General features: G+C 38.0%; 1 protein-coding gene across 4 annotated transcripts in view; it reads left to right on the top strand.

The window, feature by feature from the left end:
• Window positions 1-22,887, top strand: part of RNF182 (ring finger protein 182) — a 37,205-nt gene extending 14,318 nt beyond the window's left edge. Inside the window, exons 2-5 of one of the 4 annotated variants that reach the window (XM_048308355.1) lie at window positions 1,263-2,077; window positions 5,648-5,813; window positions 7,854-7,934; window positions 13,405-22,887. In XM_048308355.1, the coding sequence (XP_048164312.1) occupies window positions 13,618-14,355 (738 nt within the window). In that variant the 5' untranslated portion in view covers window positions 1,263-2,077; window positions 5,648-5,813; window positions 7,854-7,934; window positions 13,405-13,617 and the 3' untranslated portion in view covers window positions 14,356-22,887. The other 3 variants (XM_048308364.1, XM_048308371.1, XM_048308346.1) reach the window with 3 other exon arrangements.
• The last annotated feature ends 1,301 nt before the right edge of the window (window positions 22,888-24,188 follow it).

Genomic DNA, 24,188 nt, shown 5'->3' with positions numbered 1-24,188 from the left:
TCCACTGGTATGTTCACAGAAGATGAGACACATCTGATGCTGCAGTGTCTCATTTGGATGTGATGCTGAGTGTGTGTGAGTGTATCAAATACTTCATTCACATAATGTTCGATCAGTAAGTCCTTCAGACTTGATATCCTGCCAATGGGGCTGCCACAATTCATGTATTCATAAACAGTGTCCTTGAGATCTTGTCTGCTCCTTTCTGCACAACCCAGTGTATTAAAAGAACTTTATCTTTTTGGGGAAGGGAACAGTATCCTGTGGTTTTTATGAATGACTAGATGCCATCATAGTTGTTTACTCATGATGTTCCCTGGTTGGAGTTATGTATTATGAAGTACAGTTGTTTCCAAGATTTAATAATGTGACAATTAAATTTATTTTCTTTTTCAGTAGCAGAGCCAAGGAGAAATTAATCATTGTTTGTGTCAGTTTTCTAGTCAATTCAGTATGACTTTTGCCTTAGATAGGATTACAGATTTAGGAATTGAATAAATGAGGCAGTAACAAATGTTAGAAATGTCAAAAAGGTATCTATTCTATGAAACAGCAATCAAGAAAAGCATACAGTAGTAGCTTAATTCTACCAGCTTTCTCCCTGTTACCCAAATAAATAATTTTGCCTGAGAAAGGCCTGCATGTGCATCCTAAGAAAATGTTTGCATCCAAGATTTAATTCCTGCTGTCATTTTACAAGCTAAACTCAGTGACAAGTTTTGACAAACAAATCCCTCAAGTAAAATTTTTATTAACACATCTTTAGAGCTACAGGCTACCAAAAGGAAAGCAACAGGAAGACAACGTTTTTTTCTCAAAGGGATTTTTAAGACAAGCCAATGTGATTTGTTGACATATTTGTAAGCGTTGCCTCTTGTTTGGTTGAATCACTCTTGATTTACACAAGAGGATCTTTGTCTAATGAATTATCAATATGCCGTGTTGCCATTTTTCTTATCAAAAGACTTGTGACCACTCTGACCAAAAAGGAGACAATGCTTTTATTGCTCTACTGTACCAAAAAATGCATCTCTGAAAATGCTGTGCAGAGCTTTTGATTGTATGCAATTCAGTGGGAAAGCTAGAGATTTGGGCACAGACAGCATGATACACTATCACCTTTTGCTGTGGACAAGGAATGCTTCACTAATAAGGCAAAGTGGGCACTAGGGCTGTCTAGTGAATCTACTTAACATAAAATTCACCACTGAAGCCGTTGCTTCTCCCTCAATCCGCATCTGTCTTGTGATCTGTTCGTATAGCAGTGTTCTGTGAAGCCCGCTCAGAAACAGGAGTGTCTCGGGAGGAAAATCATGAAAATTCAAGTTTCTCAAGCCTTCTACTACAAGTCTTGTCACTTCAAACACACAAGGTGTTTATGGGTATGAAGAATCTTTGGAAGGCATCTGTATGGAGGAACACTGACAGACATTGTGTGAATAGCAACATTTGCATAAAGTTTTTAGTAAGCAGAGTTGAAAGTCTCCATTTTCCATGGTTACTGATCTTCAGATACGCAGTTCAAACAGACATATCTGAGAATGAAAGGTACAACTTTTGCTGTCTTTTAGGGTATCTCCAATCACATTTTGAAATGCAGTCTTCTGTAACTTAACACTCTACAGTGATGACTTAGAGATAGGCAAGATATATTGGCACAGGTTGTAGACAAAGCTCAGCATATTAGCACAGGATGATAGAGTGGGAAATAGTACATAAGGCTGGCTGATTCTCCTACAAGCCAGATTAACTTAGCTCATCTAGAACTACATGTTATTATAGCTAGGTTGGTTCCAGTACAAATCCAGCTCAGTTATATCAACACTGCACTGCAGTTTAAAGTGTAGATGTACTCACTCTTGCAAAATGTATCCACCACAATTACTGAGAAATGCCCCTCGGGGTGCACTTTCTCTGGGCGCACTTTCTGAAAGAATCCTCCAGAAGCAGAGAAGGACAAATATGAGCTCAGAAGCTCTCAAGTAATATTGCAATCATTTGACTCTGGAGCAGAATTGGATTTTAATCAATTTCACGGAGCGTTCTTTCTGTCAAGAAACCAAGCCCAAGGAAAAAGGTATGTTTTAACTTGCTGCAAATTGTGTGGTTGGTGTTTACAGAGATGTGAAAAAGTCAGATTCACAGTGGATGCTCTCTTTTGCACCGATAATTAGTGCAATAGTTGTTAACTTTCATAAACTTTGGTTTAGTAGGCTAACAAACAGCAGTATGCTATCCTGGTGCTTCAAACATGTTGCTTTCCATGAAAAGGTAATAGCATAAATAAAGGCTAATACTTCTTAGCTTTCAAATAGAAAGTAAATCTATATAGGGTTTTTTTCCTAGATCTTCAGTCTTTGCAGATATATGAATTCAGCACTCTGGAAGTGAAGAATAGTGAAATATGTGTTATCTCCTAATGTCTAGTTGATCAGTTCACTTCCTAGCTCATCTTTCTATTATAACTTTTTGGAAAAGAGACTTACGCAGTGGAACATTCAGGAGCCTTATATTCTCTTGCTTAAGTGAAAGCAGAGCAGAGGAGATTCATTATTTAAAATAGTATAAAGAAAACTGTCATTTAAAACATCTGGTATTTTGAAGTGTTCCTGGTTATGTTTCTGTTCTAGCAAAAAGATCTTTTCTTAGTTAGTGGAAGACAAGAAATTGGTTTTGATTTCCTACTTTAGTCCATAAGCCTTAGCCAGACTGCTAATTTGTGATATTGTATAGAAAACCTGATATCCTTGGGAATACTCACTGAAGAGCTGCTGTGCTGATGTTGGGATTTTTATTACACTAAATGAAATTCAGGACCTGTTAGTGTTCTATTTTCTAGTTTTTCTAGTCTTGTAGTACATGTTGCAAAACACTTGAACTAAAATCCCCATTGATTATTACCAGTTAACAAAATACCAGTACCTGGTCTCTGTTATTAATTTATACTAAACTAAATTTACAGGTTAATAGGGAGGTGTAATAGCTCTCTATGGACTGTGTTGCTTTTTAAACCTTTAGAATTCCATTTCATGTACTTACTTTGTTTCATGTGTTGGTTGGGGTATTTTTCTTTTTAATTAGTTTAATATACAAGCTGTGTTTCTGAATATGCCTTGATTACTTCCAAAATTTCTGAAGCAATGCTTTCCTCTCATGCATTTTGTATTTTGAATATGCCCAACTAGCAGACTTCAAACATGTTCATTTCATTTAACCTTTCAACCGTTGTAGTTGCAAGTGACATCAAAATGCTGTAGCTCTGCTCAAAGAAAAGACAGTTTCATACCCTTCATTGAGTTTGTGAGACTTAACCAGTGTAACTCTTTTGAATAATGGAAAATTTTGTAAAGTCCAGGTTGCCCTTGTCCCAGAATAGAATTATGTAGTTCTTTCTGAAACACATTTCCTAAGTGCAGATTTTCTGATTTTTTGCAGGTTCATATTGATCCGATTTAGACCTGATTGGATTATCTGCCACTGTGGCAATATATTTCTATCAGAAACACATGGGAGGGAGATACACTGCATTCTTAACTGGATTCTGATACATCCTATGAATAAATTGCAGCTTCATCTGCTCCTCTTATCCAGTCTGAAGGGCACTGTATATAGTCTCAGCCCATAAGGATTCTGCCCTTTGCTTGAAATATTACATCTAGTAGCACTTCAGCTCTTTCACTGACAGTTCAGAATGGGTAAAAAAATACCACATTTCACTGCTAAATAACATGTTAAAGCTGAGAAATTTCTATCAGTCCCCCCGAAGTTTAAGTGCTTTATAAGCATTAATCTGTGTTAAGCAAGTCTCACCAGCAGAACACTGCAGTGATTCTGACATTGGTGGTGTAGCAATTTATGGAGCTCTCACAGTCCCAGATCATCCCCAGTAGCTACAAAGATACTTCCAGACTAATATTTAAAGCTGCTCTTGTTTCACATGATTCCTGCATTCCTTAAAGGAATGGAATAAAAGCTCTGCATATCATTTGACACAAATTAATTTCACTCCTTCCATCCACTTTTTCAATGCCTGCAATTTTATTTCGCGTACCTGCATCTAAAATGATGGGTGTGCGTGCAGTAACTGTTCTTTCCATGTTGTGTATAAATCAGGCCAAATGGAATTTTTCTACAAATCTTTTTGTAAGAGGACAGTACATGTTGCTGTCAAAGTTAATATCTCCTTATTGACACTGGTCTGTTAGGATTCTTCATTTCCTATGAATGCAGTTGAAGACATACAACTTTACTGCATGTCAACCAGATCTACTAATATTGTATTTTTTATAGCATCTGAGGGATTTGTGTTTGCTCTTTTTAAAATACATCAATAAGATTTTTAAAAAAATTTTCTTAGTTACATTCACATTCTGGTGATGATAATGATGTTATAATAATAAATATAATAATGTTGATTGAGGAGGGATTATATGCTAGTTTTGCTGTATTGCTAAAATAAAAATAATCTTTATCCCAGAAGTAACTAGTTTTAGATGCGTGCTTTAGGGGAACTAAAAGAAATATTAAAATTGCACTTTACTGAATCCAGGTTAGAGTGTTGTTTCCTCAGACCCCTCACTTTCCAAGCTATTGGGACTATATGCAGCATCAGCTAGATCAGACTTTAGTTGCCAGTGTTTCAAAAAGGAGATGATGATGGAAGACTAGGTCTGAAAAAGTTTTTTGTAAGTGGAAATCTGTATTGGATTTGGATTATTTTGATGTAGATTTTTCAAACATTCTGTGATTGAAGCAGCTGCAATTGTTTTTTACCATTTCTTTTCTGTACAGGATAAGATACAAATTCTGAGCAGTAGTTAAAGCAGAAAAACTTGTTACCAAATTCATGTAAAGAATACATAAAACCCAGTATCAGTACTGCCCTGTATAATGCCCACCCTATTTCCTGTTTGCACTATCAACATAAAATAGGCAGTATAGTAGAATCTTTATATATAGTCATATCCTCAAAAATGTCTGAAACAGAATGTACTAAGTTAAGCATACTAGTATTAGGTGGATTTTTCTTAATGACAGTAGAAAAAGCAAGAAGTACAGCTTAATTTCTAGCCTATTATGGGATTGTTTTCAGCTCCATTAGGACAAAGCTAATGCCACACTTACTTTCTATTAAATCTTATTTTGAAGTTTAATTGGAACTTATTATAATGCATTAAAATGTCTCCCCTGTGTGAAGAGGAATTTCTCTCTGAATGATGTAATCAAGATAAATTTTCTGTAATTTTGTCTCACCTGGTCCCTCCCGAATTATATCATATAGAAAATATGCCCAAAGAGAGAGAATTCTGTTATATTTTGGGGATGTTACATTTTGAGTATGTCACTATATATCTCATATTATGAGTAATTTTTATTTTAAAAGAAGAAGTTATTTTCTTGTATTTCTGGACTTATTTTAATTACTTACATTCAAGCATATAGTAGCAAGCAGAGCAAAGATGTAAAATTCTGTGGTGCTGTCATCATGTGTTCTGAAACCTAATACAAAATCATGTTGGTTTTTAATAGTGTCTAATATAAAGATAAATGCTAGACATATCTGTAGGCCATATGATTAAATATTTATGCCTATATCAAGAAATAGTGGGAAGCTTTTTATTTATTGATAATTTTGTGTCTTTTCAAGTCATATTGTAGAATCAATGTCCTACAGTCTGTTCAACTCTCAGAAGAGCTCCTAAGGAGCACAAGCACTGAAGCAGAGAAGCAGAACTCCATCTTATTTGATAAAGCTGCCGAAAACCACCCCTACTACCAAAGAGGAGAATGTCTAACCTTTCCCTGACATAGTAGTAAGGTCATGAGTTCTATTGTGAAATATATATTAACTGGAGTAGATTGCTTACTGGTTTCAGAGTCATAAAGGAAAAGCCATTGGCAGTAAGAAAACAGTGCAAGAGAAAATGCCTGAACAGCCCAAGTAAGCAGGTTGTGAAAAAATTAAAAATAATTTTAAATGAATTAATTCTGTTTAACTAGCATATTTCCAAACTTAAATGTTACCATTTTAGATACAAATTTCAAGACATCTCTTTTTACTTATCAATTTAATCTAATTAAGCCAGTTTAAATCGAGACAGCTAATAAAAGCTCAGATCCTTTGTCCTTTATTAGTTTTATTCTTAAACATCTACAAAGCAACCCACAACCGTATGTCACATTGAGTAGTCACTTGGCATATTACTATATAAATAGCTCATCAATTCTATATGAGGGAAAATTTCTTCTTAAGAAATATTGGAAGAGGTTTTGGTTTTGCCTACAAGCCTAAATAATAAAACATTTTTTTCTACACCATAGTTGCAGGATTCATATCAATACAGTCGTGGCCTGTAGCCAGAAAGTAAGTAATTGAGAATAGTAGGGTTTCAAGAAGGGATTCACTGTTTATTCATACCATTTTCCACTACTACCTGACACATAATGTGAGTTATTGGAATAACAAAAAAGTATTGTAAATGATATGGTTAATAGGAAATTGAGTCTGATGATATTGAATATGCACATGCAAAGGATGTAGAAAGTACCCTAAGAGCCAGTGCCACAACACTGAACTGAGTGAACCCTGTGTTCGATGAAAATCTCCTTGCTTACTTAACAGGATGGGGAGGAGGAATAACAAAAATAATAAAAAAAAAATTAATTGGGTTTTTTTTTTTTTTTTTGTATGAAATGGCACATTAATGTTACATGACTTCTCATACTAAATAATTAGGGACCCATGAATTCCACTTCAAATATGAAAAACTGTAATTTTCTGTATTTTGCATTTTTGTGACATTATTGTAGAGGATTGAGAGAGATCAAGCAAGGACTCTAAATATCGTAATGATAACTTCCGATAAAATGCTCTTTTATATTAGTCTCAGCAGTCAATAACACACAACTGTTTGCTGTATATGCTGGGGGGGGGGGTTCTCTTTCACACATAGTTATTGGAGGAATAACCTCTTTACCTAATGCTATTGAAAACTAAGTTTTTGTGAAAAGAATGGCAGCATTTTTCATAGCAGTTTACACAGCTGACCATAAACCAAGCATGGATCAGTACATCACATTCTGTAATTCCTGTGCAAAGCCTCGCATTGATTGGAGTTGACAGGGAAATGCCCATTGTTAAAACCCATCCACTGTTTGCAGAAATGTGGCATGAAACAGGTTGAACATGTGATAGCTGCTGGCACTTTGAACGTAGTCTATTCAAATGTCAGATTAGTAAAGCAGTTTGGGGTGGGTTTTTTTTTGCATTGTGCTTAGCACAAGCTGGAAAAATCTAGTGCGATGGTCATTTCCTGCTGAGTCAGAAGGCAGCAAAGCTGCTCCAGCATGAATGCAGTGGCCCACAGGAGATGGTTGCTTTCTGGTCTGTGCTGGAGAAGAGACTGCAGTGTGTTTGGAAAAGTAGAACTGATCAAAGAGCTTCTATGACATTTGTGAAGGAAAGTATTTCAGTATGTTTTTACAACTCTTCTTTCAGAGCATGGTTTATCTCTTTGGATGCTCTGCCTTGAGGTTGAGTTTTTTAGTGAATTACTAACATTCGTGAATATGTGGTTGCTAGAAGAGATAGCACTTCAGAGTGTTTAGCACATAATATTGAAAGAGGCTTAAAATCAACAACAGATCTGTAAAGATAACTGGATTATATTACAGAAATAATTTTAGTAAATGAGATTTACCCAATATATTTCTCTAAACAGAAGTCTCGACATATGGCTATTTCTATCCAAACTGGAGAAGTTGGACTCCTTCCGCTCTTTCAGAGAAAATAGACTGAAAATATCCCAGCTGTATTCCTGCTCTACTAATTTTTTTTCCCTCCTTTCCACCAGTTTTTGCCCATGTGGAGAAGAATAGGCATTTCTTGTGTTCCCTGCAAGTGAACCTTTGCAAGAAGTTCTTTTTTGTGGAAAGTAAGTTTCTCTGTATTTATTTGTCTATCTATATATTTTTTTCCTTCTCTTATTTCCTAAATATGCTCAGCTTCTATTTAAAGGAAACTTTTTAAACCTTTGAAAATATCACATGTTGGGTAGGTCCGTGGATGATATCTTATGGAAGTTGCTGAGCTCATATATTCATTTTAGGTTATGTCTGAAACGTTGGCAAATTCCCTTCATAGAACAAGAAAAGTGCGAGAGATGAATGATAAAAGATTGGTTTGATGAACTGGGAAAAGATGATCTTCCATTAGGGAAGAGAGGCACAAATTTCCCATCTACTTTGCCCTGTCAGCATGACTGAGCTCCAATACTGAGAGTTTCATCTACAAGTAATTGCTTCTGGCCTCTCATAAGAACACTTCGTCTACACAGTATTTGATAGATGAGTGCAAAGAAGGGCCATAACATGTTGCACCACCCATTCACCTTTCTTTCCATGCCTGGGAAGAAAGCCTGCAGTTGCAGAACAGTGATTAATTCAAAACTGATCATTGGCCACTGGCCTGTTTGGGCTGATGATCCACTGCACTCTGTCTGGCCATATGTGGGGTCATACATAAGAGCTTGCAACTCATTCTGGTCCTGTGGGTCACCTCCTCTCGCCCTCAAGGGAGGGGATTCCCCCTGATTCTGGGACTGCCCTCCAGCAGTCACATGGAGCGCTGTAGTGACTGCTTGTGCTCTTCTGCCATCTGGAAGATTCCTCTCTGTCTTCAGCTTTTCTTTCTTTTTAGTAAAAGTTTCAAGTAGAGGAGTTTGTAAGGTACAGGACAGGTGGCACCAGGACAGAAAGAGAAGGAGTCAGAGCTCAAGCAGCAGCAGGAATGATGGATTCATTCCTGCAGCACTTAGTCAGGACTCTTACAAAAGACAAGTGCTTGTCGTAGGATAACAGATGTGCTTGTTCTTGAATAAACTGCAGTGGATACTGTAATCATTGGACGTGTCTTGTAGTTTATATTTTGTTCAGAAAGCTGCTGTGTGCTACATAATAGTCACAGGAATGAAACATTCTGCAATTGCATTGTGTTGATCCCCAGATCAGAGATAGATTCTGTGGAAGACAGGATAGCAGAAGGACTCTAGGTTTTGTGAAAATGAATTTGTTTGTTAAATGAAAGAATCATTATCTAGGAGAGTTGTTTAGCTACGTGAACAATTGTCAGCCTGATTCTTTATTCAGTAAGAGATAAAGCTTTTCAAACAGGTCACAAAGAGTGAGTTCAGGATACCAAAACATTGAATCATAGAATAATTCGTTTTAGAAAGAATCTCCAGGAAAATCCAGTTCCATTTGCTCAAAGCAGGGCTCAAGTCCAAGGCAGAGTGGCAGGTTTGTATCCAGTCAAGGATATCTGTAAGGTTGCAGATTTCACTTACATCTGTCTTGACATGTATTCAGTGTTTGAATACCTTGTGTACTATTTTTTTTTCTAATCTGTAATTGAAAGTTCCGTAGTTACAACTTGTGTCTCTTGATATCAAACAAGCAGGTGAGACAAGTCTAAGTTCAGGTGAAAAACTGGACATGAGAGGCAGCTTAAAGTCATGACAAATATCAGAATTAATAAAAATACACACATAAATAAATAAAATAGACATGGGACTTCACTTTGATCTCCAGTCACTACAAATTTTTTACTTGAAGTGAAAGAGGTTAGACTCATCATGACTGCCCCTGGATTTCAAGGTCAAAAAGAACATGCAGGTTGCAGCTCAATATTTAAAATAGCCCAAATATTAATGGAGTATTGGAGCACATAATAGGGTTATACCTTCTTGTGGCATCATAAAAAAAAAAGTGTCTCAAAGAGGAGGATACAACATGAACACATAGACACAATCTCTTTTTTTTTCCTACATAAAATTGTTTTTAACACTCAACAAGAAGAAGTATGTGAATTGTCACCTTTTCGGTGAGGGAGCGGGATTCAGAGGGGCAGTAGTTAACCTCTTCCTTTCTTTAATTCCTTATCCTGCTGGCTGCCAGTAAATACTCACCTGGGAAGCATGCAAAAGACCAACTAGGAAGTCTTTGATATAGAGAAGAATTTGCTTGAAGGAGTAGCTGGCCATATTTCTTGAGAAATGCTTCATTTCTCAAGAAATAGGAATAATTTGAAGCCAAATTTCTTTAAAAGCCTCAGTTTCCATATATTTTTAATAAGTCTCTGATTGGAGAACTTTTTCGTGTATGTGATGTATATAATAGCAGGGCAGCATTAATTATTAATGCAATTAAACCCAAAAATGTGCCAGTTCCCAGGAGAGGAAAAAAATAAGCAGTAAAGTAGATATTGAAAAGGAAGAATTTCCATAAGAAATCAGGAAAGCAAAAAAGACAGAAGAAGCATCGAAAACCACCACAGAGCTGAGAGGGTAAAAAATGCTTGAAAAGCCTTAATAGGAACTAGTGATTAAATTTTAATTTTCAAAGGAAAGGATATATAAATAACGAATAGGAATAAGCAGTATTCACACTAAAACACGTAAGGAGAAATCCAACATCTAAAGTTAGCCAAAGAAAAAATAATCAATGATGTTTTATTACAGATGGATTTTTTTTTTTTGAAAGTCTGTGAAGTGAGAAAGACAATGAAAGTCACTCTTTCTTGTCCAGTACATTATATTAAAAAAAAAGTTTGAAAAAAATATTGTAGAATAGCTCATGACACAAACTACAATAGGAGGATCACTGTGCTCTGGAAATGGAGCTAATGATCTGCATTTAGCAACTGGAACATTGATAGTCCCAGAGACTTGTTATTCCTTGTATTAATGTCAAATTTTGGCACTTAAAGGTGGTCAAATCAGGAAAACACATGCAGTTTGAAAACTGATTCAGGGAGAGGTTCTCCATGTCTGAAGAGAATTGGTTGGAAAGTGAGTTGGGTTTTGGGAAAACCTGGAAATACTAATTAGAAAGATAAACACTAAAATATCAAGATTTTTCTAGTTGGAAGTTTTCAGAGAAAGGTCATAATCTTCTATGAGAAACAGACACATATTTTGGGAGATTTTTGGTTATTCAGGAATCTAGTTTTATGTTGTAGGACAATGTTTACCAGCAGTACCTTATTAGTAATCCTAATTCACCTCAGGTACAGAAGATAAATGATACTCAAGATGTAAAAGTCCAAAACCATAACTTTTTTGTTTGGCATCTTAATTTTTCAGCAGTTCTTCACCTTCCCATAGGCTGGCATTTCACTTTTTTTGGTCCATTTTGTTGTTTATTCATCCTTTGGAAAGTTAGCAGCTCATGTCATTTATATCTACCTAAAAGTCATCTAGAAGATTATATTTGGGATGAAATAAAAAGAGTAGCAGAAATTAATAAGGAAGCACACAGTGTAACAAAGGATAAAGGATAAATTTTAAGTTCTGTAAAAGATGTCCTTTCTGTGTCTTAGAAGATGTCCAGCTTGTACACTTTGAAAATTGTGGCTGGTCTTATGTTTGCCTTGCCCGATGCAACATGCCACAAATATATCCACAGTACAAATAACAAAAACAACAGTAAGGCAGAGAACTTTTAGAGCACTAAAGACATAAATTGGAAGTGGCAGGAAAGGAATTACTGAAGTAATTGAATGGAAAGGGGGCCATGTCTGTAACAATTCTTAGAGAAATATGTGGGGTTTTTTCACTATGCTGTCATGTTATTTTCATTACTGCATTGTCTAATGGTTGCATCTTTGTTTTAAAATCCAGGAGGTGAGTTTTACAAATTATGTTGCTTATAGAAGTAATATATCCACCTGTCTCATATCTCTCCATCTTCTGATGGATATGCAGAAATAGAAAATACTTAAAGCACAGTAAGAACAAGAGGCCCATGAAAGTGACTTTACTGTACCTCCTGATGGTTGGCAGATAAAATGTATTGACAGAAGGAGTACATTGCTTAAAAGAGTTGCTTCCTGCCTTGGCCTCAAAAAAAAGAACAAAAACCTGAATGCTAGGAGTGAGTAGAAACTTCCTAATGGAAATGGAAAGAAATCAAATATTTACTAAAACAAATAGTCAAAAAATAAGTTTCTTGAAATAGGCCACTTTTTCATATTCAGTGTGCCTGATACTTACTGATAATGCAAGAGGCAGCTGGACACAAGTGCTGACTTTGCCCATCATTTGACTGTGGCAAATTCCTTGCTACTCTAGCAGTAAAGGGATGAGTCTGAAAGCCTGCAAAATGCAGTGCTGCCCTCATTTCTGTGAGCAAGCATGTGCCTGAATCTGGAAGAAGTTTTTATCTTCTGGCAGATAAGAGCTGGTTTTGTAAATGCTGGTGATTATTGATCCCCAGAGCACATACTCCTGGTTAATGTTTTGTTTATAATACATGGACTGTTTCTGAAGTCATGTTACAAAATATGACAAGACATTTGTTTAAGTGAGGCAGATGGGTCTAGTGGCAAAACCGCTGCGCAGAGTGGGAGTGCAGCAGTGCATGCATGCCACAGACCTCTCCTTAGCTGAGGTGTGAAACAGCTGTCACAGCCATGACACCCTTGAAAACCAGGGCATCTGGTGAATGCCTTTGAGAGACACATTAGCCTTCATCCCAGCAGCCACATATCGAAGGAGGCATTTGTTGCAAGCTAAAGAACACTCATTTTTGTAATTGTATGTCCAGAAGCTGGGTGGAGAAAAAGAAATTAACTGCTCCACAAACAGAAAAATTAACAAAGCCTAATCCAAATTTGACCTAGGTCCCCACATAACTCTTTGCAACAACCCTAGATCTCTTTCATACCTACTCTACTCCCCCAAACTCTTTATTTCCCCAGAGTATCACTAGCTTCCCTCAGGTTGCCTTCCTCTCTGGCTGAGCTACAGGCAGTATGCTGCCCCTTCAGAGCAGAGGTTGGGGTGTGCCATTGCCCTCCAGGATAAATGGTACTTATTTATTATAAATATCTCTCCTCTACCCAATAGCCAGTGTTCATTTCTTTTAAGAAACTTAATTATCTTCAGTACTGCGACCCTTCTGCTGATCTGTTTGAAATTGGACAGCAGGTTCACAAGTTACCAGGAAAGACCAAAAGCTCCAGGTGTCAGGTCTCATTTCCTTGGGAAACCAGAGTTTAAACAAATGGTCACAGCTCAGTGATTAGATTGCAGCTTCTGCTGAGACATTCATGGGCTGAGCCAGTCAGGGCTTCAACTCCAAGATAAATCTGTGCAGCATGATGCTAAGTTTTATCAGCATGACTGCTATATAGGCCTCATATGCCACAGGAAAAAGCTACCTTAGAGGTAGTTTTAGCAAAGGAAGCTGAGCTTATAAAAAGTAGAACTTGTGTATTTCATTTGCTAAAGCTTTCCCTCTTCCTCTCCATTTTCTTCTCTCCCTTTCCATTTTCTTTTCCCCTTCCCCTCTCCTTTCCTGTTTTTGCCTTTGCCTTCAACAGAAATTCCACTTTGGTTTTTTCAGATGGATGCCTGGCTCAGAGTAAAGGACATGCAGTGCACAATCCCTAGTAGAAGATGAAAATGTCTACTGATGATGTCTACTGATGCTTTTCAATTATGTCATCTCCTCTTTTCCTGTTTGAGATGGGTGATAGGAAAATGTTCTAAAATAAGCCTGAGTGACCTCTTCATCCCTTGACTTCTCTTTCCACAAGTCTAAAAACCATCTGAAGAAATGACCACTCAACTACCAGAGGAGTCCGTGGAGACCCAGAGCTCAGATGAGCTTGAGTGCAAGATCTGTTACAACCGCTATAACCTGCGACAGAGAAAACCAAAAGTGCTGGAGTGTTGTCACAGAGTGTGTGCCAAATGCCTTTGCAAGATCATAGACTTCGGTGATTCCCCACAAGGAGTCATAGTGTGCCCGTTTTGCAGGTTTGAAACATGCCTGCCAGACGATGAGGTTAGTAGTCTTCCTGATGACAACAACATCCTTCTGAATTTAGCTTGTGGGGGAAAGGGGAAGAAGTGCCTACCAGACAATCCAACAGAACTGTTGCTGACTCCCAAAAGGCTGGCGTCTCTGGTTAGCCCTTCTCACACCTCTTCTAATTGCCTGGTTATAACAATCATGGAAGTACAAAGAGAAAGTCCCCAGACTCTGAACTCAACCCCTGTGGTGGAATTTTACAGGCCTACAAGTTTTGACTCTGTTGCAACTGTGTCCCACAACTGGACAGTGTGGAACTGCACATCTTTGCTCTTCCAGACCTCGATTCGGGTGCTAGTGTGGTTGCTAGGGCTGCTGTACTTTAGCTCCTTGCCTTTAGGGATTTATTTACTGGTATCCAAGAAAGTCACCCTTGGGGTTGTCTTTGTAAGCCTTGTTCCTTCGAGCCTTGTTATCCTCATGATTTATGGCTTTTGCCAGTGTGTTTGCCATGAAGTTCTAGACTGCATGTCATCTTGATAACAAATACAGTAAAATAAGATGTATTACCAGATGTGTAGCATAGTTGATTTATCCCGTTTTTGTATTCTTTGTATTCTTATTTATTCTTATTGTCCATCCCTCTAAATGGAAGCAGTGGCCGTAGCTACATGGTCCCTTTTGTTCCAACTGAATTTGACCCCACTCACCCCAAGCTTTTTTAGATCTAAGAATTGGAAATAAAAATTACCTGTTGATTTTGAAGGGCTGAGTTTTAGAAAGGGATAAAGCAAAACCTCCAAACTTGGTGCCTGCTGCTGCTGCTGCTGCTGCTGCTGCTCCTGCTGCTACCACTGTTCAGATGAGTAGCACTTTGCTTTGTATTGACTTGATCAAGTCAGTTCAGGCTGTAGGATTCACCCAAGAAGAAATTACTATCGCAGACACCTTCTAGATCTAAGTACTGCATCTCTTCACCCAAAGCATCTCATGCTCTGGAATATCTGTTATTTATCATCCATCATCATTTACAGCTAATTAAATCACTCTATTAGTTAATATTTTAAGAAGAATAAAACAAATTACCAAGTTTTTTTAGTTCTTGTTATAGCAAAATACTTGTGGCAGGCACACTTTTTTTTTGAATGTTAAAAATTTGTCTCCAGAACACTTTCCCCAATGAGAAGCCCATTTTTTCTTGCCATACACTTGCAGCTCGCTGTGAAATATTCCTGCTAATGAGTACTTCTGGGGACCCAGCCACATGTTTGCTGTTCTCCAGATGCACTTATTTCAGTGTACACACCTTAGGCATCCCTTTGAGGGTTCAGAGCTGCAGATTTCTCTAGCTATGTTCTGTTATGCTTACCCTCCCTCCCAGCATTTCTACCACCACTAATGACATTTCCATGCCACCAGCCCTCCTAACAGATTACCAACATCATGCACATGTACTCTGTGGTAGCTGTGCTGGAGAATTTGGCTTATGTGACTTTAGCTCTTAAGATAGACTTTTATTCCCAACCATTAGGAAACAGATCTTCAATCACTAATACAAATTTGAGAAAAAAATCTGAAATGGTTAACTGGGGTTTTGTTTGGTTGGTTTTTTTTGGATTTGGGGTTTCATTTGTTTGTTTGTTTGTTTGTGTTCTGAGTTCACAGAGTGAGCACTGTAAGGAGATACTATGACTTTGGAAAGGTTTCTGTTTAAGGCATAGTACTTCAAAATGTTCAGTACTCTGAACTCCCCCTGTCACCACTGTGAGTTGATGGCAATCTAGATGTGGCAATTAGCATGTCTCAATTAGTGGAGCTCAGAGGAATTACTGATACTTTACCATTCCACAAATAGAACCAGGCCCTGTAAGGCTTGCTTGTTTGTTGCATGGTTTAGGCTGCTTTTGAACTACTGGAAGAGCACAAAAATAAGTAATATTTAATGTTTATATGTATAATTAGGTCTAGCAACACCACAGCTGCAAACTGGTTTTCTTGTGCACTGCAGGGTGGACTTGAGCAGTGCAAGCCTGGTTTTTGGGTCTGGCACAAGATTTAGTCATGTCAGGACAGTGTAAAAGGGAGAGGGGTTTGTTGCATGCAAATTGAATGTATGGCCTAACAATATACTCTTAGAGCAAACAGACTTTGGTAAGAATGAAAAATGACAGTGGGAAAAGCAGAGCCTGTCAAGAGGATTTGAAGTCAAGCTGGTTTAATTTTTGTAGATGGCACAGGTGGTATCTGCAGTTTTATTCCTATTGCAAGCAGAGAAAACATAGAAATGTAAAGGTCCTGCTTTTCTTGACACTTATTTTATAATAGTGCGTATATATGTGTGTGTATGTACATATAGACACATATGTAAGAAGAAAACTTACAGTGAAATTATAGTTTTCAAGTGTATGGAGTTATGGAGCTATGTACTGAGTGATTAAAGGAAATGTTTCCGAGTTTTCTGTAATGACAATAATTATATCTAAAATACTTTCAGAATTCCTAGAAATTACTATTCCAAAGTAATTGTTTTTAATGTTTGTGGTAAAGCACATGTAGTTAGAAGAGGAATCATCTCCAGTCAAGGTTTGACTCATCTATGAACTCATAAATTTTAAGTAGCAATCATGTCAACAACAATCATGTCAAAAAGAAAGAAAGATAGAAACCTATGTGGTTTTGTAGAACTTCATAACTTTGGGAAAAGATGTATTTGTAGTGTTAGGGGTTTATATGTTTTAGGATTTGTTCAGTTTGTCTGGATATAGTGTCTCTAATAAAGGGCTGACTAACAGAGGAAATAGGTTTTGCAAATGTGTGATATATATGAATTACCTCTGCACAACATGCTCTACAGTGCTACCTGTTGTCTTTTCCTTTTGATTTTCAGCTGATTATCTTAGCTCCAGCACCAGGTATTTTGTACTCTGTGTTAAAACAGAGCCTAATTGTAGCAAATTTACAGTGATATTGGTTACACATCACAGCACAAATTAATACACCTGTTGTTGTACTTCTCTACTTTTCGGACTGCCAGCCCATTAAATTTATGCTGTTATTTCAGACTGTGCTGCAATACAAACCCACTCAAAGATGAAAGCGTGCAAAAGCATATTGATTGTACGGCTATCCTGCCACTCAGCCAGAGCATGCTATTGCAGCTTTGGTGTCATAAAATACCTGTATGACTTACAATATGGCCATTGAGAATTGCTGGGAGATAAATCTCAATTATTTGTGGAGAAGAATTTTTGCTGTGTGACTTAGACTAGAAGAACTTCAGATATTACTCTTTCCTTATTTTTATTCTCTACCATCCTTTAGACTTTGAACTGAAAATTCTTGTGTCCTCTGCAGTAGAATAGCTCTGCTGAAATCAACGTACATGGGGCTAAAATCAAGACTTGCACACTTCTCTGCCTGCTTTTCCTTCCTTTTCTCTGACTCTTTTTCTCTCCTTGGAAAGTAATGGCTCCTGGGGCTGTAAAATATTGCCTGCGCACCAAGACAATTTCCTTTCAGTGGGATTTATTCCTGCTATGCCCAGACATGACTCAACCAAGTAAAAAGTACTAGAAATTCATTTCTACAGGATTAATTTAGTCCAAATGAGATTTTTTTTGTTTTGTTTTTAATTCCTGCTTATCCTATGGATGCAGAGTGTATCCTCACCAGCTGCTCATTTATGGTATGATATCATGGTATCCCCTGAGGGCTGGGGCAGGATAATGCAGAAGCAGCTGCTGGGCACAGCATAGGAAGGATGTGCTGAGCTGGACCATCCTGTGAGCAGGACTCAGTGAGGGATGAAGCTCTGCAGGTGCCTGAGCCCAGAGCCAAAAGGGCAATTGACAAAGAGTGGGTTAACAGAGTCTGTGGGTTCTTACATAGGACGTGGGGCTGGGGTTGAGCTGGCTGAGAGGCTGAGCAAAGCAGAGAGGGGTTTTTGTCTATGCCTGGGACAAAGGAGCTGTGTTTTGAATAAATATTTTGGGGTAGAGCTGCTGCAAACAGTTTAATGTTTTTCATACTGACCCTTCTGGGGTTTAAAATTAATTTGGTAATTAAATTAATTGGCTTCTGTTTTTACAGTTGAGTACATTTACTTTCCAAATGGCAAAGTATTGAACTTCATTCTAATTTAAACAGATCCTTAGATTTGGGCATACTGCCACTGTTGCGTTAACTATTTAAAGCTACAGGACTGGCCGAAGTAAGGGCTGTCTTTGATTTAGCTTCATTGTGAGCTTTGGTAGCTCCTACTATATCGACTAAAACTGTATATGCTAGTATAAAACATTCAAAATAGGCAAACTCTTGTCATGATAACATTATTGGCAAACTTTGCTGTTGCCAGCATTTTACAATGTATCCAAGAATAGACTTTTCCAAACAGACTTGGTTACCTGAAGATACAGATAAGTTGGTCAGGGCATGATGCCGATAACACCAAGGTCACAGGTTCGATCCCTGTGTGGACGATTCACTTAAAAGTTGGATTCGACGATCCTTGTGGGTCCCTTCCAACTCAGACAATTCTCTGATTCTGTGGAGTCCAGCAGCCCACAGCCAGATAGACAAGCACAGAACAGGAAAACACAGCTTTCCGCCTAAGTGGCTACACTTCAACCTTAGGAGGTTCACAGGAAGGTGGATGATGTTTCTGAGGGAGTTCCTTGTCAGTGAGGTACAGGACCATTGTTTTTCTTAATTTTAGCCAGTTCTAGTGGTAGATTCAACTCACTATTCCCTTACTTTTCTGCCACCTCTGCTGAGACAAGTCTACATGGAGCTGTGGATAAACAGTATATTGAAATGAAGCAATCTTTTCTACTACACTGAGTTTGCAGCCCAGTCCAGCAGAGCAAGACTAATACTGGAAATATGGCAAATTGCAGTCAGGATGCAAGAGTGAACAGGGTGCAGAGGGGAAACAGCAGCATGTTGTTAAAACAGTTTTGATGTCAAAGCAAGGAAAACATGTGGCTATATCCTGCCTTGTCTTGGCTGGTTCAAAATTACCAAGAGTCTGTCCCAAGCCTGAGGGCCACCATGGCTCAACACCCACCCCTGCATTACCTCTGGGACAGTTCACTTCAGCTGAGCACCCTGATTTCTTGTACAGGAATTCTGCATCATGATTTCATCTTCCTGCATGGATGATGGGTGGAGTGAGAGGTCCACAGTGTTACACTCTTAAACGTTTTGACTATCCTAAGGTTTCTCAGGGTTGGAGTTTTTTCGATTTCTTCATATTTCTACAAAGCAAGACAGTGCACTTTATTTTAAATAAAGCAGTGCCTTCATGGATTAAAAAAAAAAAAAAATTAAAAATGTGGGGAAGAAGAAGAACAGAGAATTTTAATTTAATTTTAAGATATTCAAAGTGATAGAGACTGTTCTGAGAGTCTATTTTTGCTTTCATACTAGCAGACTAGATGTTATCCTTTGAGTGACATCAGTAAATATTTAGTGTTGGAAATTCCCAAGGGAGTTGATAAGTCTGCCAGACCTTAGGCACAAACCCCATACTCCACTGCTTTTCTGTAAAGCACCATTCTTCCTTTTGCATCAGCCACCTTTGTCAAAAGTTGAACCATCACAGTTCACAAAGAGTTCTGGCAGAAAGAATAAATCCCCAGTCTGGGGACAGTAAATCATCTTTTTAGAGACAAGTGTGACAGTAACAAAGCTTTCAGTGCTAGACCTTAAACAAAGAGAAGTCATCTTGCAGTCTGAATTGCTAGCATAAATTTAATTTTAAATCAAGTTCCATTGTGCTGGGCAACACTACAACTAGAAAATGTTTTTTTGTTTTTCTGCCTTTTGCTTGTGCTATACAAATGTGGTTTGCATTTTAAAAAATTTATTAAATCATAGAAATCAGAGATGGGTAGAAAGAAGCCTAATAAGTAATTTTATCCATTTCCTCTGCCCCTGTAGAGATGAATGCTTTGTCTAGTCTGGTTTTAAATATCTGAAGTGATGAGGCCTCCACCTCTTCCCACAAGGGACTTTTCAACCATTTAATAGGCTTCTTCGTTAGGAAATACTTGCCTCATACTGATCCCATTTTTTTCTTCTGCATAATGTAATCCCTTTCTTCTGTGCCCACTATTTTAACTTTTATGAAATCTGGGAAATGTATATTTATCCATTTCATACTGTAGCTGAATAATTCATAATCTGAGTTGTTCAAGTAACAAAAGAGATAAGCAACCAGTAGCTGAACAGCTAATACTTCAGTGAGATGGTGTACCATGTACCAGTAGATGTATTTCCTGGCAAGTCCTGCCTGACACTGCTTTCTACACTAGGGAGTGAAAAATGTCAAGTGAAATTGAAGGAATGCATCTTCCCAAGTGCATGCATGGCAATATTACTGAAATTTCAAGAGGTGCTGAGGCAAACAGCCTACTTCTTTGGATAGAGCTTTTCTTTCTAAAAGCAGATGATTTTATTAAAAGTACGCTTTCAAAAAGCATTTGAATTTTTCTTTTCATAAGCAAACCTCTAGATGAGAACCACGCTATGTCAAAACTCTTTAACTTGTTGAGAGACAAGGCTGGATTGATTGCCACTCACTGCTAAGCAGTTTTTGCTGACAGCTTAGCTTGGAAGAAAAAATTAATCCAGCGTTATAGAGTTTCAAAAGATGCCTTTGCAACTGTGTCACTGGAATCAGATCTGCGCATGAAAAAATGACTCATGTCTTGACAACAGTAACTGCATTTCTGATTTAATTGCAACCTATTAGATAATCCTCTGTCTCACTCAAAGGACAAGAAGGAGCAGTGTGACTAAGGAAATCCTAGGTGAACAGCTAGATTTTATGTGGTTTTGCATTCAAAAGATACTTACTTTAAAAAAGCGGTGCTATGCTTTGTGCTGACCCTGGGCCAGTGGGAGGTCTGCTGGGTCTCTCTGACCTCAGAGCAGTAGTGGATGCATGTAAAAAACATATATGAGCAGCCCACATGGATGGTGAGCTCCTCATATACCTCCTAATTTATGGCAATCCGCAGTTTGGAGGTCTCTTGAGATGGAGGTTGTGTTTGTATCTGCGGGTTTGATCCTTGCCTATGGATTTCTGTGGATTCCTTTAAACGTCGTGTTTAACCCACTTATAGTCTTATAAACTCCCACAGCATAGAGTCCCACAATTTAATTCTATACTTTGTGGAAAAGGTCTGCTTTGTCTTAAAAACTCCTGGGATACTTGTTACATCTGCCCTACTTGTTCAAATAAGGAAAGGAGTTCTGAGGTATGATGGCACATTGTTTCCTCTACACCCCTCAGAACTTCATCTATCCTTAGAAACGTTAACATCATGATTTTATCCCTCATACTTCTCCTCAGCTGCCTCTTGTCCAGGCTGAACATCCTAGTCTATTTGATCTCTCCTTAAACAACAGGCTTTCCATGCTCACCACCAGCCACTGCACTTAGCTGAAACTTTTCTACTGCTGCTTCTTTTTTACATTGAGGTGGGATGAAGCACTCAGAAAGAGATTCTAATTAGTGCCATTTGTTAATAAGCCATGTGACCACATAAGACACCTGTACTCCTATGGCCATGGAAATCACTTTGTCATTGATATTGGTCCTGACAGCACATCTGAGGTTACAGTTGATTACTGTTAGTTTATCTATCATGCACTATATGGATGTGCATTGATAAACTTGCTAATATGTATTTATCCTGTGTGTTCTAATATCCCTGTTTAAATTGTCCAGTTCAGTACTGCAGGAGACAGTAGATTCTGGAGAATATTTAATTTATTCTGGGCATAGACTGTACAGATTTTAGCTCTGTTAAGCACATGGCCTGACATTGCTGGACTGAGCAACCAATCATCTCTCTCTGCCATAGTGGTGCACCTACCTCACCCATTGCTGCAGCTATCCCAAACTGCAGCCTAGAGCTTTTTATTGCAAGAATACATTTTTTTTAAAAACACCTTTTACTGAATCTTTTATTTCCTCAAGACCTGTGGCCTTTTTCATGTCCTTCTTCCTTCATTCCAAGAAGAGGATGTGCTCTCAGATAAAATTAATAATAATGATGCTGTTTAGACAGTAAGCCCATTACATTGGGTCCTTCATATTTCCAAGTAGGGCAAAAGTTTGGGTTCTCTGCCTTCAGATGTCCTAGCAGATATAAGCACAGACCTCAGCATCTTGCTGTTCTGGGCCTCACAGAAGGCTCCTTGCAGCCCCTGGAGGTCTTCATGCTGATGCTCTTTATATCAGTGTCCCAACTTCCAGTTAGAAAAACTGAGTGACTCTAAGGAAACATTATTATTGTATTACGACAGATAGGGCTTATTTCCTCTTAGCAAAGAATGAAATTCTGAGGCTGAAACTTTTTGTGACACTTCCAGGGTCAGCTGCAAATCTCTAATGACTTTTTTGTTTGTTTTAGTAATTAAATGCAATAATAAAACCAGGTCAGTGAGGCTGCATGAATCATGCAGGTAGTTAATGAAATTTCACAAGTAGGTACTGAAAAGGGGGGGGGTTAAGAAAATGGAGAAGAAGGCTTGATCATACAATAGGGCTTGGGTGGAGAAGGCAAATAGCTGTAGATCTTCTACAAGAGATTGTAGAAATAATGCACAAAGACAGGTAGAATGTGAAGAATGTGTGTGTACGCTCCCATGAATTATGGACACATTTTAGAGTGAAAGTCTCAATCCAACAAACTCAAAATATATGGAAGTTTTAATCATATATTGCTTTACTTTTTACTTTGTCACCAGAAATCCATGGGTTTTAAATTCCAGATGAAGTTGAGGCTTACCAAATATAACATGAGTTTTATGAGAGGAGTTTGGCTGCTGTAACTTTGCCTTCTCTAACTGTCTTTTTTAGAGTTATGAGGAAAAGTCATAGTGTGGGAACTTCTTTTTGTTTGTGTTTATTGCATGAGTGGACAAAATCTACCATAATCTTGCAGACAAGAAAACTACGACATGGTAGCAAATGGCAAAAATATAACCATTCCTATCTGAATTAATGAAGTACTAATGTAAAAATTGTTTCACTCAATAAAAATTTAATTTTTCAGCAAAGATTTGTCATGATAAGCATATTTCTTAATGCCTGGGTTTGAAGGTCTTTCAGATTTCATTCCTGTTATTCACTGGAATAGTTTAAAAAGTAGACTGAAGGTGAGTATGTGACAGTATTTCACAGTGTTTTAAACAAATAAGACAAAATATTTCTTTTTACTGCACAAGTATGTAAAGTATTCTGTGCAAAGGAAGATTGCAAAAATCCTAAATGAAAGCTAGACCAATTTCTAGGTGATCACTCAACCATGTATTTTTAAAATAAAATGACAGCATGTATGAGGGAGCATTCCAGGTAGCCGCCAGAAAGTAGTTTGCAGCATGTATTTTGCATTGGAGTCCTACATCTTCTGGCCTTGCCAACTGACTGTTATTAAAAACACAGGGCTGATTCCTGGTTTAGAGAAGGATGTTCTTGCTTGGAAACCCGTAGTCCAGGCATCTCTAAAGCCTGAGTCCACCAGTGTTTGCTGCTGTTGGAGGCTGTGAGCTGCAGGTTGTCCCTCGCATAGTCAGAGAGGTGTCGGTGGAGCCTGGTCACAGGGGACATGGATGTGATTTGCACACACGTGCACAGGGAAATAGAGCTGCTGAGCAAACACACACTCCCCTGGCATGAATTATTCCTTCTTTTAGCAGGACTGAAAGGAGTAGGTGTGTTGTGTAACTCTGCTGGCTTCACGTGCAGCTGGACCACAAAGGAGTGCAACTCACAGGGGTGCGGTATGTGATCTTGTAGAATTGGGTAGAATAGGAAGATTTATTCACATTAGCAGTATGTGGCCACTGGTGTAATTTGCATTTTGAATGGTTGAGACTTTGGTTTAGTGATGGCTAGATATAAAACTTGTGCAGTGCTTCTTTATTTTTTAAATTGCAAAACCTTGCCTGCCACACTTTGCTTCCTTTTTCTCTGTTAAGCTGAGGGATGGCCCAGAACTGATAAGCTTTCTGATATCCAGATCTCATGAACCTCTAGAATTGCAGCTATTTGAACCCTGGATTGTGGGCTAAACCCACTCTTAGCTGAAAGTAACCCATTCTTGGAAAAAGGTGGAGATGTACTATCTATCGTTCTTTCTAGTGTAGAAATAAAAGCTCAAATTAAAATGTAGGCATTTGTTTTGTTCCATGGTAAATTAAAACATGAAGCTTCTTTTCAACTTCATTTTTACCACCTCAGAATTTCATATATTTCCCGTTTTTTCCTGACAAAACTTGATGCATAGGTTTAGGAAATCAAGTGCAGTACATAAACAAATGAGAGAGAATGTGAAACAACTTGCAAGTTGTTTCTTTAT

This window comes from Corvus hawaiiensis, chromosome 1 (genome assembly GCF_020740725.1).
Source record: "Corvus hawaiiensis isolate bCorHaw1 chromosome 1, bCorHaw1.pri.cur, whole genome shotgun sequence".
In the NCBI taxonomy this organism is placed as follows: domain Eukaryota; kingdom Metazoa; phylum Chordata; class Aves; order Passeriformes; family Corvidae; genus Corvus; species Corvus hawaiiensis.
This window is presented reverse-complemented; position numbering and strand designations above follow the sequence as displayed.